Below are 18,734 nucleotides of genomic sequence, written 5' to 3'. Positions count from 1 at the left end.
AATGTTATTCAAGCTTCTTTTACAAATCACTGTTTATACCTGGAGTATTGTATGTAATTCTGGATAACACTTTGAGAAGAATATCAGAGATCTGGAGAGGGTACAGTGGAGGTCTATCGGGATGATATTATGGATGAGGGAGTTCAGTTATATGGAGAGATTGGAGAAGTTGGGATTGTTCTGCTTAAAGCAGAGAAGGCTAAAAGGAGATTTGATTGAGGGATTTTGACGGAAAAACAGTTTCTTCTGGCAAATGGGTCGGTAACCAAAGATCATAGATTTAAATTAATTGGCAAAAGATGTAGAGGGGAAATGAAAAATTTCTTCATAGAGGCTTAAGCTTTGGAATGCACTACCTGAAAGTGTGGTGGAATCAGATTCCATATAACTTTCAAAAGGCAATTAGACATGTACTTACAGAGGACTGATTTGATGGTTATGGGGAAGCAGCTGGGATATGGGATTAATATGGACAGCTCTTAAGAGCCAGCACAAGGACGATGGGCTGAATGGCGGCCTCCTGTGCTATAAGATTTTATGATTAGCTAAAGATGTTGCAACTACTCCTGTTTTATCTTAGATTTGCAGAATATCTACACTTCCATGTGTTTTAATGCCACGTTTTTTGTTTAGTTTTGCAGTGGTTCGTGGGACAAGATGATAAAGATTTGGTCGACGGGTAATGGAAAATTTCTATCTATTGGTTTTGCTTTTCTTTCACTATATATTTGTCCACAGAATTTAGGTCCAAAGCCCAGCTCCTGAACTGCCACTTTTTTCTTTTCATTCAGTCACTCCTGATGAATTGCAAGGTGCAAATTGCCAATCTGCAGTTTTTCTTAATACAAAGAATGCACAACTTCCATTACAGGATAGGGTCAAATGTTGGGTTTGCTTCAGTTTTTTTGAGCTTGTCAATCAATTGTACATTATTTTATAACATCATTATTTTGGAGAGTTGCCTCCATAGTTCATTTTAGGCACCCTATGTGCCAGACAACTTTGCAATCTTCAATGCAATTACATCTATCTGACTCATCAGACGCAAACAGTTGAAAGATGTTGTGGCAGTATGTAGTTTTAACACTTGCATATTGGTGTAATGTTGAGATTTGGATGATAAATCCTATGTTGAGTTGTATTGGCAAAACAGGGTGAGCATATCCTCAAACAGGCATTCATTATTTCTCTCCTGTCTTATGTCTTGACGGCTGTGCACCAATCCTGGCTGGGGTGATTGACAGGTGACATATTTGTGTGCCATTGCCAGTGTCACTGAAACTTGCCATCATATCTTGTAAAGCCCAAGGTGACCTTTTCTTCCAGTCTCTGCTGTTTCACTTTACTACAGCGCCCAAGATTAGGAGTTTATCGTCTGGGAGAATTGAATATGTAAGTTTCTTTCTGGGCTTTTGAGCCATCTTTTACTTTCACAATAGCCTGTGCTTTTGAACCATCTTTATTTTATTAGTTCCCAATGAGGATGAAGAAATGGTGGAGGAGTCTGAATCTAGACCAAGGAAAAAGCAGAAGACTGAACAACTGGGATTAACCAGAGTAAGCAGTTCGTTTATATTGTAACCTGTTGGGGGGGAGGAAATAATTAGGTCTTCACGGAAAGTGATGTCTTAAATGTGCGTATTATGTCATTCGGGATTTGAAAACATTAATTAGACTGATGTGGCATGGTGAAGCACTCCGGTGAAGGTTTGTGTCTTGAGTTCCCTCTTTCAATTATACCATTAGGAGGAAGTGACAGGTATAGGTTAGGCTTCCTCCACAGGGGAAAAGGAAAGTAGAGATAATTGAGTTTCCATGGCAACTGAAAGACTCCTATTGTCACAGCATGTAGCAGATTTTCCTGTGTTTTTCACATAACAGTCCCCATGCATAGAAGCTGTCTAGTGTAGTGAATGGTTTATGTTCATCTTGAAAGAGTCATGAGACTGGAAATCACAAGCAAATGGGTAGCATTTTCAGTCCACTTTGCAAAGCAGAATGTCGTCTTAGGTTCCATGAGTTCAGTTTTATATGTACATCAGCCAGACTGGATCAGCTTCCAGCAAAAAAATAAACAGTTGCCATGTCATTTCAGGTGAAAAACAGTCGATATTGAAGCAGACTTATTTTGGGCATTTTAAAATACGACTTTGGTTTCTGCATTGCTTGAAGTTGGCCTGAACATTTGAGTCTTATTTCTACTTGGGTACTGTCTCACATATATCGTGTTAAAATCCTCAGTATTTGCCAGCATAGTATATAATCAAGATTAAACCTAACACTTGCAGGTTTTAAGCTTAATTTTATACTTCCTTGTCATTTCATTTGAATGTTAGAAAGATATAAAAATGCATTAGCATTGCTTGAGTAGGCTTTCCCATTTAGCTTCTTCATTCACTGGCACCTTTAGTTTTAATCTTAATCACATTTTTAAAGCGGCGATCCTCTGCTCATTTGACACTGAAGCAAGTTAGCAGTTACTATGGTAACCAGCTTTCTTGCAGTCAGCGCATGCTTTACTCATCAGTTTTATTTAAAGCAGGAGAGTCTGAATTGAAGTCCCAGTGAGCAGAGCTGCGTTGGCTTTAGACTAGTTACTTTTGAAGTAACAGCTGGTAGCTTCCTTCATCTTGAGGAAGGTGGAAGAAAGGCTGAATTGGCACTTTAAGTTCACTTATGATTAAAATGACAGTGTCATTGCGTGAAGAAGCTAATTGGGAATACCTTTTGAGGGTATAACTTGAGCTGGAAGCAGCTATTGGAGATGTTCAGTGTCTTTAGTAACTGTACATTTTTGGTTTTTTAGAGTTCATAGCACAGGATCCTTTTGGAATTTTATATATTTTTATTTCCATTTTTGTAACAAATATTTTATCTTTTAGAAAAGAACTTGTTAGCTCAATGATCTATCACTAGGAGGCACCATTGTTAACTTAGATATCCTTTTTCATAGACTCCTATGATGACACTGTCTGGTCATAATGAAGCCGTTTCTTCAGTCTTATGGTCTGATACAGAGGAGCTCTGTAGTGCATCTTGGGATCATACCATAAAGATCTGGGATGCTGAGACTGGAGCCCAGAAATGTACCCTGGTGAGTTGGTAGCCTTTACACAGAGATTCTGGAATCAAATCTTTAGTGTAGGCCACAATGGATAAATGCACACATTATCATCAGAACTACCAGTTTGAGGGAACTGGATTAATTGGGGAGGTCCAGGAACAAGGTGTTGGCTGCTGCAGCTGCTGTTGTTGGCTGTGAAAAACGTAAGATTCTTGGACTGAATTGTGCATATATATTTCTGCCCTCCCCAGATGAGAAGAAATTACGATCTATTGGATTTCTTCCTCTGCTACCTGGAGCACATTGTTTTGTGTTGCGAATTAAAGGAACAAATCTTTCCTGCCACTTCTATTGATCCAGTACCTCATTGTTGAAACACTGCAAAGTAATCCAAACCCTCCATGAAAGCTGTGGATAAAAACTGTTGAACACATTTTTTTATTGAATTACCACATAATTTCAAAGCAGCACTTCACTGTTGTACAAAAACAAAATACTGTGGATGCTGGAAATCTGAAATAAAAACAGAAAATTCTGGAAATACTCTGCGGGTCTGGTAGAATCTGTGTAGAGGGAAACAGTTAACATATCAGGTCTGTAACCTTTCATAATTTTGGTGAAGGGCCATTGACCTGAAACTGCCAAACCTGATGAGTATTTCCAGCATTTCCTGCTTTTACTTCCCAGATGTACTTATTCTGTTTATGATTTAAAGCTGCCATTTATGTAAAGTTTGGTCTATAATACCTTATCCAAGTAGCCGTTAAGTGTGAATCTTGACCGTGTGTGTGCTATGAAGTGACCATTATTTCTCTTTTCCTACAAAAGAAAACAGAGTTTTGTTCTAGTGATGCTTGAAATTGTGTAATGAGGTGGGATTAATTGATCTCATAGTTAAGGATCCTCTAGGGAAGAGTGATCATAGCATGCTGGAATTTCAGATTCAGTTTGAGGGCAAGAAACAGGAGTCCCACAATAGCATTCTGGAGTTAAACAAAGTTAATTACAGAGGCATGAGGACAGATTTGGCCCTAGTGGACTGGGCAGGAAGACTAAGAGGTCGGACAGTTGATGAGCAGTGGCAGATGTTTAAGGAGATATTCAGTTCCTCCCAACTAAAATATATTCCAGAGAGGAAGAAATATTCTAAGAGGGGGAAAAAAAATCCATGGCTGAGCAAGGAAGTTAAGGATAACATAAAGACAAAAAACTAAGGCATACCATATTGCAAAGGCCAGAGGCTGGCTGGAAGATTGTGAAACTTTTAAAGGTCAACAAAGGGTTACTCGAAAAGTAATAAAAAGAGCAAGGGTAAATTTATGAAAGAAAACTAGTGCAAAATATAAAAACGGATAACAAAAGCTTCTATAAGTATATAAAAGGTAAGAGAGTAGCTAAAGTGAATGTTAGTCCCTTGGAGGATGAGACTGGGGAGTTATAATAGAGGGGAACACAAATGGCAGAGACACTAAATCAGTACTATGCCTCCGTTTTCACAGTGGAAGACACTAGTACCATCCCAATAGTAACAGGTAATGCAGAGGTTATAGAAGGGAAGGAACTTGGAAAAATCATCACTAGGGAAAAATTTCTTAGCAAACTATTGGCATTGAAGGCAGACAAGTCCGCAGGGCCCAATGGCCTCCATCCTAGGGTCTTAAAGGAAGTGGCAGCGGAGATAGTGGATCCATTGGTTATAATATTCTAAAATTCCCTGGATGCGGGAAAGGTTCCAGTGGATTGGGAAAAAGCTAATATAACGCCCTTATTCAAAAAGGGAGGGAGGCAGAAAGCAGGAAACTATAGACCAGTTAGTTTAACATCTGTCTTTGGGAAATTGTTAGAATCCATCATTAAGGAAGTAATAACAGGACATTTAGAAAATCAAAATGCAATCCATCAGAGTCAGCATGGTTTTATGACGGGTAAATCGTGTTTGACTAATTTGCTCGAATTCTTAAAAGCTGTGACAAGCAAAGTGGATCATGGGGATCCTGTAGATGTAGTATATCTGGACTTCCAGAAGGCATTTGATAAGGTGCCGCACAAAAGGTTAATACACGAGGTAAGATCACATGGGGTTAGGGGTAATTTATTAGCTTGGATAGAGGAGTGGCTAACCAACAGAAAACAGAGTTGGGATAAATGGGTCTTTTTCTGGTTGGCAAGATGTAACTAGTGGGGTGCCACAGGATTCGGTCCTTGAGCCCCAACTATTTACAATCTATATTAATGACTTGGATGCAGGGATAGAAGGTACTATAGCCAAATTTGCAGATGACATTAAAATAGATGGGATAGTAAGTTGCCATAAAGAAATAAGAAATTTACAAATGGATATGGATAGGTTAGGTGAATGGGCCAAAATTTGGCAGATGGAGTTTAACATGGATAAGTGTGAGGTTATCCATTTTGGTCGGAAGAATAGAAAGGCAAATTGTTATCTAAACGGAGAGAAACTTCAGAGTGTTTCAGTGCAGAGGGATTTGGGTGTCCTCATGCATGAATCGCAGCAAGCTAATATGCAGGTACAGCAGGTAATAAGGAAGACAAATGGAATTTTGGCATTTATTGCTAAAGGAATAGAATATAAAAGTTGGGAAGTATTGCTGCAACTGTACAAGGCATTAGTGAGACTGCACCTGGAGTATTGCATACAGTTTTGGTCCCCTTATTTGAGTAGGGATGTAGTTGCATTGGAGGCAGTTCAGAGGAGGGTCACTAGATTGATTCCAGGGATGAGGGGTTTGTCTTATGAAGAGTGATTGAGCAGTTTAGGCCTTTACTCTCTGGAGTTTAGAAAAATGAAAGGAGATCTAATTGAGGTATATAAGATGATTAAGGGGATTGACAAAGTAGATGTAGCGAGGATGTTTCCTCTTGTGGGTCAATCTAGAACTAGGGGTCAGTTTTAGGATAAGGGGTAGCAGATTTAAAACAGAGATGAGGAGAAATTACTTCTCTCAAAGGGTCGTGAGTCTGTGGAATTCACTACCTCAGAGTGCTGTGGATGCCGTGACATTGTGTAAATTTAAGGAGGCGATAGACAGATTTTTAATTAGTAATGGGTTGAAGGGTTATGGAGAACAGGCAGGAAAGTGGAGTTGAGGCTGAGATGAGCTCAGCCATGATTGTATTGAATGGCGGAGCAGGCTCGAGGGGCTGAATTGCCTACTCTTGCTCCTAGTTCTTCAGTTCTTATGAAGCTGAACCTTTTTTAACAGCACTTTTTTTTTGCATTTTAAGAGCACTATTTAAACCTAGGCTGGTGTGTTACAGGTTAGCTTTTACTTTTGTGGAAGTTATCACGTGTATGTCTCTGCTTTTTTGTTTTATCTTTGCTCACTTGTTCTCATGATCGTTCTTTGTCTTTCCAAAAGCTGTTTTCCTTTGGTTAGTTAAAGCCTAAAAGTCTAAAGATTGTCAAGATTGCAGCTCTACCTTTGTGTTTTAGACTATCACACCAAAATGAGCAGATTATCTAATTTGTGATCTAGTAGCCTTATCTCACCTGGTACTTCAAGCTAAGTCTCTCCTTGAAATAACTTGTATTTCTGTGCTTTCTGAAACAGAAGATCTTCATATATTTCTCAGTTTCTCAATTGTCTTTCTTTTCTTCGCAGAGTGGGAGCAAAGTGTTTAATTGCATCTCTTATTCCCCATTGTGCAAAAGGTTGGCATCAGGCAGCACAGACAGGCACATCAGGCTGTGGGACCCACGCTCAAAGGGTAATTTCAAAATGCGTTGTGGTTTCTCCTACAAGATACTGACTCTTTGACCATTCTGTTGACTCCACCCTCATGTATTCCTTGCATAGAGTATGAATGTAATTGAGTTAGTCAGTCAGGGTGCATTGCTATGTCACAGCATTGAATGTAGAACGTTTGTTTATTTTCAGGATTGATTTCAAGGATGAAACTACCTTTGATCAATCCACAGAGTTGCACAATCTGGAGTGGACTATATATAGATTTCACTTACTGACCATCACCCCTCCACCCACTACCACTATCAGAAAGCACTGAATCATGTTGAGATATGGTTCTATGAGCATTGATAAGCCAAGGGGCCATTGTTGGTGTGGATTTGGAATGTTCACAGTAGCAGGTTATTTGATGAAGGCAGGTATCACAGTTGAGCATGATTGTGGCCACATCTAATGTCCATCTGTGCACTTTCAGGCAAGTACCTGAGCAGATTTTACCACTCGCTGGTCAAAAAGGTTTCTCAGACCAGTTAGAGTGACCAACTGGTCACTCTTCAGTCCTGGCTGAAAATTGCTGTGGAAAGTGCTTTGTTTCCACTTAGCACCTTCTAATAGAGAGAATGGATGGAGCTCATCATATAGAGATCTGCTTCCATGAATCTGTTGCCAACCAATTTTTTTGGGCCATTTTGTTATTAATGGACCAAAATTGATCTGGCAACTTCATTATTTATTCAGTAGCTGAAAAAAAATGGTTGCAGTGTAGATATTAGAAAATTATACATTGTGGACCTCACTATTGACCCATCCAGTGCATATCAGGCAATAAGAAGTGTGACTGGCCTGCATTTAAAGCATGTTCAGAAAACCATTTCTGTTTTTTACATTGTCACAACAATGCTGATGATCGAGGGCAATTCTGCTGTTTTATTTGGTTTTGTTATTTTGACTGGTTGTCAAAGCATCCATTAACTTAAGGGGATTGCAGAAGACCTTTATATCGATATTGTCTCTGACTTTAGATAATGTCAGCAACTAAAGCAGCTGCCTAATTAAGCAACCTCGTCCCAGGCCACAAAGGCTCTGATACAAATCCATTGTCTGTTCCTTTGGCACAGTATTGCCACCAGGCCACCTGAATGATTCTTTCATTTCTCCATAATATATGAAGAATATAGATTTAGTTAATAAGGTACTTGTTTTTTGGGAAAAATAAACTGGAAGGGGCTAGTGTTACCACACTCTGTAATTATTTTCTTTTCTCTATCCCCTGCAGATGGATCTCTGGTGTTGCTCTCCCTAACTTCGCACAATGGATGGGTAACGGCAGTCAAATGGTCACCCACACATGAGAATCAGTTGATTTCAGGCTCTTTCGACAAATTGGTCAAGCTCTGGGACATAAGAAGGTATCTTGAGAATTGACTTTGGCTGTTTGTAGCAGGATGGAGATCCACAGAGGCTGGATCAAAATCTCAAAAGTTATTTCTGCAGTACCAATATTTTAGCATCTCCCTAACCATTTCCACTAGTAGAAAAACTTCAGAATAAATCTCACTTTTACCAGACAGGTGTAGTTTCACAGTGGCAGCAAGAAAACCAGTCTCCAGAATGTGAGCCCATGCTAATGTGCATCTTGATTCTTTTGTGGAGATTACAACAAGCCTCACAAGTGAACATGAGTAAACAGTCTTGAGTAAAATTACTTAACACTATCCGAAAAAAGTGTTTCATGCCCAGTCACTTGTTTTCCCCAGTTAGATGCAGTTCCATTAGCAGTATCAGGTGCAGTTCACTAGCATAATCAGACTTCCAGCATTTCAGCCAAGTGGCCATTCTTCATGTGTAGGGCCTGGACAGCATGTGTTCAACTGTTGAACTGTGGAGGCACAGCTGAGCTGACTTTGTCCATACTTGGTGTCCACATATGCACTCCTGGGAGGAATCACTGCGTATCAATCCAGTACACTCCACTGACCTTTTCCTATCCCTCCCTCCCTTAGCCCAGTTAGGCTTATGCCAGTTGCAGCATTCCACCCTGATTAACATTTGCTGTCAGAACAGACCATTGTACAGCCAAGTATTGGTTAGCATATGAATAGTTTTGATGTAAGACCATTTAAGTGGTAACTTATTTTAAACTGGATGGTCATAAACTCTCCATGTTTTAGCGATGTTATTATGATGACAAATGCAATGAGGCAAGAGTTCGCCAGTGAAATGGCTGTGCACAAAACCATTCAAAGGTGTGGATTATTCCAACCTTTTCAATAATATAAGAATAGTTTTAGCTTCTATTTTTGAAAGTCCAGATGAAAGGGCAGTAGTAAGAGGGATCCGATTTTCTTGGCAAGTGGTAAGCATGGGAAAATATCCAAGGAGAAAGAGAGGTGCATTGGGAGTGAGTAATTGAAACAAAACAATAAGATGGGGGTAAATTCAGAAGTGCATATCCTGAGGACAGTAGGAGGGAAAACTGGGCCAGAAGGCCTTTTAGGGTTCAGAGAATTAAAGATTCAATAAATATGACTGGGAGAAAACCAATGCTGGTTACCTTATCATGGAACAGTGAAGGGAAGTATCTTTGCCATGAATCCTCCCCTGCAGTATCAGACATTTTGTCCAAGCCCCAGAATCAGCAGTCATTAATGTAGCTTCCACTAATGCACCCGAGTCATGATACTGCTACTGCCTCTTCCTGCTCCAATGCCTTCAGCAATGCTGCTGTGTTAGTAGCTCCCAAAAGGTAAAGCTGTCTTTCCATTTCTGTGGAGAATCATGTATGTATACTTAACTATAAAACTGCTTTTACATTAATGTTTATTTTACTCTGGGGCACTTGGCATCAATAAGCTAAAACTCATAAGCTACAAGAAGTGGTCTACAAATCTGCCATTGGAATAAAGGAGTCTGATTCAGTGAACACTAGGAGCTGGTACATAGATATTTAGCTCCTGTAATCTTTCTTGAATAAGTGCCAGTATAAAAGTGGTTTTAAATAAAGAAAAATGGCTGGTCTGGATCAAATTGCTAATGTTTTGAATCCCCAGTTTGGCTCCATGGTTTTAACCTGTTTGCATAGTTAATATGCAGGTGCATAAATTGCTTCATCTATCTTTTTCTGTTTTAGTTGTAAGGCTCCCTTATATGATATGAATGCACATGAAGACCGAGTACTCTGTGTAGACTGGACAGAGAATGGGGTAAGTTTACTAAGCGTCATAGTGTTTGGTTGCCTTAGCATCCATTGTCTCCTCTCTACATATTGGACAGTATTACTGGGGTGAGGAAAAGTCCATGGATTGGTATAAAGTTTGAGCACTTATTATTTCTTGGTGTTTGTAAATTGAGCCTTAATGTGCTAGATATCAGAATAAAAACTCAAGCTAGTTTGCATGTGCTGATTATTAATCCTCCTATCTACTAAAGTGTAATTTGAATAATGCATATGTTAGAAAGAATTTTGCCATGGAAACTCACATTTTCTGTTCCCTATTTTCTTCTTCTATTTGCACTTCCAATTGAATATCAGCACTTACAAATCTGAGATGCCTTGAACTGAGGTAAATTGCAGGGAAACTGTTTCATTCCACCAAGCTGATGGGATGACAACCCTTGGGCAGTAAAAGTGAAAATTTGTTTCAGTTGGGTTCAGGCCTGTTGCTTTTTGGTGAGAGCTCGCAGCAATAGCTTTTGGATTCAGTCACCAAGAATGGTTGTGGGATTATAGAATGTTTTAACACAAAAACAGCTCATTATGTCCAATTTCTTTTTCTCATGAACCACCTAGACTTAATACCACCCTGCTTCAACAAGGTCAAAGGTGGAATAATGCAGAATGTGAATCAGAGCATGTTATTTGTGTCTTTTCTTTAGGCCATGTTAGTGCTGTAGTGGATTGGAAAAGTAATTGGAGAGATCTGAACCGGGAGCTGTAGAAAAATGGGAATGAATTAGGGAGAGGGAAGAGCGGTTGGAAGATAGTTTGCAAATGGGCGCCCATGACTGAGTAGGAGAGTTTATATAGCGAGGGAGAGATTTAGAAGGGCTTTAAATTCACCTAAGAATGAAGAGTTGCTCACTCGAGATATATTGGGGTGGGATGGGGTGCTAGGCAATGAAAATTTTAAAGGAGACAAGAGGGTGTGATCTGGTGATGAGAGCTACACAGCTACTGCTAGAATAGATTGCAAAATACAACATCTAAAGGGGGGAGTAATGCTAGTTGTCTCATCTGATGGAGGCTCTTCACTCCTAAAATTGCTTCTCTATCCTTGAGTTCTATGATCTGAGATTACATCAATGGGTAAAAAAAAACCATCTTGGTAATTGCACAGCGAAGGCTGAGTGACCTGTGAAGATCTCAGGCGATAGAAAGATAACTTATAACATTAAAGTATTGGGGTGGGGCAACAAATTAATTTTCTCTTTGACCTTTTCAGTTGCTGTTGAGTGGTGGAGCAGACAACAAATTATTCTCGTTCAGATATTTGGCTGTCATTTCTGGGGATGGAGCTTGAGGGAGAATACCAATTTTGTTAAACGTGGAGGACCAAAACACGAGCAGAGGATACCATCAGATTCATTGAAATACTTCATCAGACTTTCTTGACTTCCATTTTGTTCTTATTCAATTCTTCGTAAGGTGGTTTAAGATCTGTTTGCCTGCCAGGACTGTACTGAATCCTGATCTCATTCTGTCTGCACTGGCCTTTCAAATGCCAGTGGAATAATACCAAGAGGATGCTTTCAATAAGATTATTGGCATTGGGACTAAAACATTTAAACTTGGATAGGAGGGTCTGGAGTGCACCTTGGCAAGGGTAAGGAATGCCAGAGTGAGAAAGGAGTTTACTGCTGCTGTAACTTTTTTCAGTCATCTGTAATAATACTGCACCTAATTTAAAAAAAAGTCTATCTTGGAGTTTCTAATTTGTGCTTAAAGTTATAAATCCAGCCATGTTAGTGCTAAACAGTTGAATTTGCTACGATTGATTTAATTCCTGTAGAGCCATCTGCACTGTTGCTTCCAGCCTTCTGCACTGATGTCACCATCAAGACAATATGACCCTGACCATTTCAACAATTTACCATTATCTCCTGGGTTTGTGATTGATGTAAACCAGGAGCTGAATGCAGTCTTGGTTGGGTTGGTTTGGATGATTTAAACAACACACTGCTAGATACATGTGCTTACAGCAGTTTTGGACCCTGGCGCTGTATGCCTTTTAAGTGGTAGGGTCTTTTCTTATCTTGGATGAGTGTCAACTTATAGGAATGTGTTAATTTTCCTAGAATTTCTAACCACTGTCCATTAATCCAAACTGATTTTTCTCTCAAGAATTGCAAACAGAATCTGATTTAAACAGGACAGCTGTTTTCATATTTTGGACAAAAAATGTTAGTGGGATATTTAAAATTCAGGCAATCCCACTATGCAAATTTAAAAAGGAAGTGACCATCATAAATTAAACCATATCGGGCAGCGGCATTCAAATTTTAAGTTGTTCCTCTAGTATCTAAGTGACAAAACTTTACATAGCATGTACAGCAGCTGGCATTTATGCTTCATTCAAGCCTTCTCCCTCATATACTTATCCCTCATATACCTTAAATGTATATTATTATTATGTATGATGTTATTAAACTCTGACTTCATTTTAACCAGTTAGGCTCCCTATCACATCACAAGGGCAGTTGGATGGGCAATAAATGTTAGTCTTGCCAGTGATCCCCACATCCCATGAATAAATAACATAAATACATTTCTCCTGACTTCCCTGTTGGTGATATATTGATGATCTCTAATTTTGTTTTTCCCACAAGTGGAAACTCTCCTCTTTGCTTATCAAAACCTTTCATTTAATTTTAAAGACCTCTTCTAGTAGGTCATCCCTCAGTGTTCTCAAGAGAAAAAGAGACCCAGCCTGTTCACATCAGTGTATCAAAATATTCTTTGTGGGTGGAGCTTAACCGCTTGTTTTTCTAAATGCTTTGTCTACTGTGATGAATGGCTGTTCCTTTAAATCCAATCAAAATTTGTCAAAAATATCTCCCTACAGGTATCGAATGGATTTAATCGATTGACTGGGATGCTGCAGGGAATTCCAGTGTAATGGCTGTTTACACCATTTCTCTGGTATTGCTACTGTGGTTATGATGGGAGATCGGGATATCACTAGTGAAATTCTGATTGCCTGGTTCCCATTTTGTTTTCTTTTGCTTTAGCAACCCTTAGGTTTTGTTTAAATTAGGATTTTTTTTTTGGGGGGGGACTTTTAAAGTAATACCATTTGATGCAGAGAGTTTTTTTCCCTAATAATTATATAAATTTCAATCCCCCAGTGATAACAGGGCTACAGTGATGGAGAACATTGGTTGTTTCCCTGTTAAGACGCTATTTCCTCAGCTTTGGCGATTTAATTTGCAATAGTTCAAGCTTTGTGGAAAATTAAGCAGAATAATATACAACTACTGTCTACATTTCTGCAAAGGGAAAGGAGCCAAACTTCCGTTTTGCCATCATTGTGAAGGAATAGTGCAACTTTCAGTAGGAAATTCAACTGGTAAATGTCGCTTCTCTGCTTGAATCAGGATGGCAGAGAGTGAGGTGGGAAAGTGATGAGATAAAAGCTCAAAAAGCCATTAAGCATTGTGCCAATTAATAAAAGGAATTCCTGAGACAAAGTGTATTATTAGCAATAAAAAGGATTGGAATTAAAAATATTGTAAATTCAAATAAATGAATTAATACAGAATTTTTTGAAATATTAAGAGCCAGAGGTGTGCAAATATACATTTTCTTATCTAAAGCAAAGCCTGAGCTCTCCCTAGTGAGTGACTCAACCATCGAGCAGTATCATCCACTGACATGCTCATTGCACCATTGTTGGAGGCAGGATGGTGGGGTGTGGGGCGGGAGGTGGAGGGGGTGTTTTTTAAAAAGTTGAAGCAGCCACTGTCACTTGGCATTACAGTGTTGAAAATTAAATCGGAACTTTTTTAAATCAAAAATTCACAGAATATTTTACAAATGTAAACCTAAAGAGCCTTAAAATGAATTAGATTATTGTTGCAATCATAACAAATAGATTTAACTTCCCCATGAAATTTGAAAAAGCGCAATCAGCTATACACTAAAAAGACTTTTGCCATGACTAAGTTTTTAAAAAAAAAACACAACCCTGGAATCTAAAGCCAAAATATCTATCAATCATGAAATGTCATTATAAAAAAACAATTGACTTCACTATAAGGCAATGGTCCTAGTGACAATGAACAACCAGAGTAGATTTCCACGTTTCAGAATATTTAAATCTGGGCAATTTGCTTTGATTACTTTAACACAGAAACATTTTCAGATTAAAATTTGAGACTAAGCCATAGGTGACCAAAAGCTTGAACCTGAAATGTTAACTCTGCTTCTCTCTCCACAGATGCTGCCAGACCTGCTGAGTATTTCTAGCTCTTTGTTTTTATTTCCGATCTCCAGTGACGAAAAGTATTTTGTTTTTATTATAGTCAGCCACAGAACGCGGGTGATGGGTGAAAAGGAGTTGGTGCGAGTTAGGATAGGGGCAGCAGAGCCTTTGGATGAGCTGAAGTTTATGGAAAATGTGCCTGATGAAACAGTGGTGTTAAAATTAAATTCTCAGGATTTCCTTTTTTAATTTCTGAGGAATAAATTATTAAATAATCCATGGCCATTTAAAAGGATTAAAAATACTGGAAAATTGAAAAGATACAAAGATCCAAATCTATCCATCTGCATGTATGCATTTTATTTGATATAAACTGAACTACTCACTGGGGATGGTAGCTGAGGTTTTTTTTGGCACTGTCCCTTGGGGGTGTGGAACACATTTTGTCAATAAACTGTTGGAACTAACAAAAGTAACTATTTCCCATGGGTAAATTTTCTTGCAATAAGCATATGTAAAAGCTCAAAAGTAAGATAAACTAAAATGTCTTATGGAATCGGAAGATAAAATATCAAGAAATTAAATAAAATGTCCTGGGAAAATTAAATGTTGGTAGGTGATGTTCAGTGACTCGTGATAGGTTGAAGTAGCAGTAGGCTCAGGCACTATGATTTAATTGATCATGGAGACTCTAACACTAATCATTTAAATACACATTTATACAGGGAATACTTTTCACATATGTTACAAAAATGATTGTACAGTGTTTCATTTTGTAATTAAATATTATTGTAGATTAACCAATTCCTAAGTGTATGATGCTAAAGCCACTGCTTTATACTTCTACATATTCCATGGCACAATCTGATGAAGAACGAAGAGTTCCCCTTGTGCCCTGGCCTACGTTCCTTCCTCAAACACCACCAAAACATCTCATAACTGTTTTTAGGATATTCTGGGTATAGAACAGCTGCCACATTTGCCTACGTAACAATAGTCACTGTATTTCAAACTAGTTCATCGTAACGACCTTTTTTGTTTGTGTAAATATATATCTGTTTTTCTGAACCTTTGCATGGAAATTGGATTCAGAAAAAATATAGCAGGTCGGCATATGTGCTAAAGAAAGGGTTAGATACCACTCATTCATAGTCAATGGACAAAAATTAATTCTAGGCAATGTAGAATTATTGAATGTTAACAGCACACACCAGCCTACCTAGTCCATGCCAGCTGTTGTAGACTGCTTCAATAACATTTTGTGACAAAGAATTCCACACTGCAATCACCCTCTCTGTAGATATTTTTAAATCTAATTTAAATCTTGTGCTGTTGTACCTGCCTTTCCAACTAGTGGAAATACTATTCACCTTATAACCCTCAATAATTTTGAAAACCTCTTCTATCATCTTTTATCCACATCCAGCTCTGCTGAAAAAAGCCCCAACTTTTTCAGTCTCTCTTCATACCTAATACTGTAACACGCTTTGACACTTTTATTTTAACAGGGAGCTGTAAGTAAGTTGATTTACTGTTCAGGGCTGTTAAAATGTCCTTAAGAGTAATTTTGGGTTCTATGCCATAGTTCTAACAATGGAATTATTAGGTGTCTTGTCCTCTTTGTAATGTGTAAGTTAAGACATCCTTATGAAAGAACAATTCTATACTTCAGCGCCTTAAACATAAACTATGTAGAATTGGCTGGTCAAATTTACAGTGATTTTAGCCTATATTATTGTAATTTACTGCAAATCTAGTCTATCCACATGGTTTTATGAGGTAGGGACCTCTCCGTACTTGGTCACGTAGGACCAAATATTACATATAAAAATATATACAGAAGGCCATTGATAACTAGATTATTTAAATTTAGAGTTGTAATTAATTGGAATATTAATTGAAGGAAGTATTCATTGAAGGACGTCACAGGAAAGCTGTGACCTGATTGGCTGGTAGGAGATTTGTACTGAATTTGAAAATAAAACATTGATAAAAATTGATTAAAACCCTAATTAATTAGTAAGTAGAATAACTAAACCAGAGGGAGGAGATTACTGTATTTACTTAGCATTTAATATTTATAGTAGGAATCTAGCACTAGGGACCATATAGTTAATTATAACAATTTAGTAAGGATTTAATAAGTATTTATTTTTATTTACTAAATAGTGCTAGAAATGTCAGTTAGAGGGGTGAAGTGCTTCACCTGTGAGATGTGGGAGGTCCGTGACGCTTCCAGCGTTCCGGATGACTACATCTGCAGGAAGTGTACCCAGTTGCAGCTCCTCACAGACTGCATGGATTGATTGGAGCGGTAACTGGATGCACTTAGGAGCATGCAGGTGGCAGAGAGTGTCATAGACAGGAGTTTTAGAGAAGTGGTTACACCCAAGGTGCAGGCAGATAGGTGGGTGACCGCTAGAAGGGGCAGGCAGTCAGTGCAGGAATCCCCTGTGGCTATACCCCTCGCAAACAAGTATACCGTTTTGGATACTGTTGGGAGGGATGGCCTATCAGGGGAAAACAGCAGCAGCCAGAGCAGTGGCACCACGGCTGGCACTGTGGTTCAGCAGGGAGGGACAAAGCGGAGAAGAGCAATAGTTATAGGGGACTCTATAGTCAGGGGCACAGATAGGCCCTTCTGTGGATGTGAAAGAGACTCCAGGATGGTATGTTGCCTCCCTGGTGCCAGGGTCAAGGATGTATCTGAATGGACAGGGGGCATTCTGAAGGGGGAGGGTGAACAGCCAGAGGTTGTGGTACACATCAGTACCAACGACATAGGCAGGAAGAGTGATGAGGTCCTGCAGGGGGAGTTTAGGGAGTTAGGTAGAAAGTTAAAAGTCAGGACCTCTAGGGTTGTAAGCTCGGGATTACTCCCTGTGCCACGTGCCAGTGAGGCTAGAAATAGGAAGATAGTGCAGCTAAACACGTGGCTGAACAGCTGGTGTAGAAGGGAGGGTTTCAGATATCTGGACCATTGGGATCTCTTCAGGGACAGATGGGACCTGTACAAGAAGGATGGGTTGCATCTAAACTGGAGGGGCACAAATATCCTGGCTGCGAGGTTTGCAAGCGTCACTTGGGAGGGTTTAAACTAGTGTGGCAGTGGGGTGGGAACCAGAGCAGTAGGACAGCAAGTGAAATAAATGAGGGGGAACTAGTAAATAAGGCCAGTAAGACCAAGAGAAAGAGCAGGCAGGGAGATGTTGCGGAGCACAGCGGGACTGGTGGTCTGAAGTGCATTTGTTTCAATGCGAGAAGTATAACAGGTAAGGCAGATGAACTTAGAGCTTGGATTAGTACTTGTTGCTATTAGAGACTTGGTTGAGGGAAGGACAGGATTGGCAGCTAAATGTTCCAGGATTTAGAAGCTTCAGGCGGGGTAGAGGGGGATGTAAAAGGGGTGGGGGAGTTGCATTACTGGTTAAGGAGAATATCACAGCTGTACTGCGGGAGGACACCTCGGAGGGGTCATGCAGTGAGGCAATATGGGTGGAGCTCAGGAATAGGAAGGGTGCAGTCATGATGTTGGGGGTTTACTACAGGCCTCCCAACAGCCAGCGAGAGGTAGAGGAGCAGATATGTAGACAGACTTTGGAAAGATGTAAAGGTAACAGGGTTGTAGTGGTGGGTGATTTTAACTTCCCCTATATTGACTGGGCCTCACTTAGTGCTAGGGGCTTGGATGGGGCAGAATTTGTAAGGAGCATCCAGGAGGGCTTCTTGAAACAATATGTAGATAGTCCAACTAGGGATGGGGCCGTACTGGACCTGATTTGGGGAATGAACCTGGCCAGGTAGTCGATGTTTCAGTTGGGGAGCATTTCGGGAACAGTGACCATAATTCCATAAGTTTTAAGGTACTTGTGGATAAGGAGAAGAGTAGTCCTCGGGTGAAGGTGCTAAATTGGGGAAAGGCTAATTATAACAATATTAGGCAGGAACTGAAGAATTTAGATTGGGGGCGGCTGTTTGAGGGTAAATCAACATCTGACATGTGGGAGTCTTTCAAACGTCAGTTGATTAGAATCCAGGACCAGCATGTTCCTGTGAGGAAGAAGGATAAGTTTGGCAAGTTTCGGAAACCTTGGATAACGCGGGATATTGTGAGCCTCGTCAAAAAGAAAAAGGAAGCATTCGTAAGGGTTGGAAGGCTAGGAACAGACGAATCCCTTGAGGAATATAAAGAAAGTAGGAAGGAACTTAAGCAAGGAGTCAGGAGGGCTAAAAGGGGTTATGAGAAGTCATTGGCAAACAGGATTAAGGAAAATCCCAAGGCTTTTTATACGTATATAAAGAGCAAGAGGGTAACCAGGGAAAGGGTTGGCCCACTCAAAGACAGAGAAGGGAATCTATGTGTGGAGCCAGAGGAAATGGGCGAGGTACTAAATGAGTACTTTGCATTAGTATTCACTAAGGAGAAGGACTTGGTGGATGATGAGCCTAGGGGAGTGTAGATAGTCTCAATCATCTCATTATCAAAAAGGAGGAGGTGTTGGGTGTCTTGCAAAGCATTAAGGTAGATAAGTCCCCAGGGCC

General features: G+C 39.6%; 1 protein-coding gene across 1 annotated transcript in view; it reads left to right on the top strand.

Moving 5' to 3' along the window:
- wdr12 (WD repeat domain 12) overlaps positions 1-12,401 on the top strand; it is a 59,667-nt gene extending 47,266 nt beyond the window's left edge. Inside the window, exons 7-13 of the mRNA XM_068035862.1 lie at positions 634-679; positions 1,472-1,557; positions 2,954-3,094; positions 6,688-6,793; positions 8,048-8,180; positions 9,902-9,974; positions 11,214-12,401. Of these exons, the coding sequence (XP_067891963.1) occupies positions 634-679; positions 1,472-1,557; positions 2,954-3,094; positions 6,688-6,793; positions 8,048-8,180; positions 9,902-9,974; positions 11,214-11,291 (663 nt within the window). The 3' untranslated portion in view covers positions 11,292-12,401. The remainder of the gene's footprint in view (positions 1-633; positions 680-1,471; positions 1,558-2,953; positions 3,095-6,687; positions 6,794-8,047; positions 8,181-9,901; positions 9,975-11,213) is intronic.
- Positions 12,402-18,734: the final 6,333 nt, after the last annotated feature.

This window comes from Heterodontus francisci, chromosome 7 (genome assembly GCF_036365525.1).
Source record: "Heterodontus francisci isolate sHetFra1 chromosome 7, sHetFra1.hap1, whole genome shotgun sequence".
NCBI classification, from domain to species: domain Eukaryota; kingdom Metazoa; phylum Chordata; class Chondrichthyes; order Heterodontiformes; family Heterodontidae; genus Heterodontus; species Heterodontus francisci.
The sequence above is the reverse complement of the archived record's forward strand: the minus strand, read 5'-3'. Positions and strand labels throughout refer to the sequence as shown.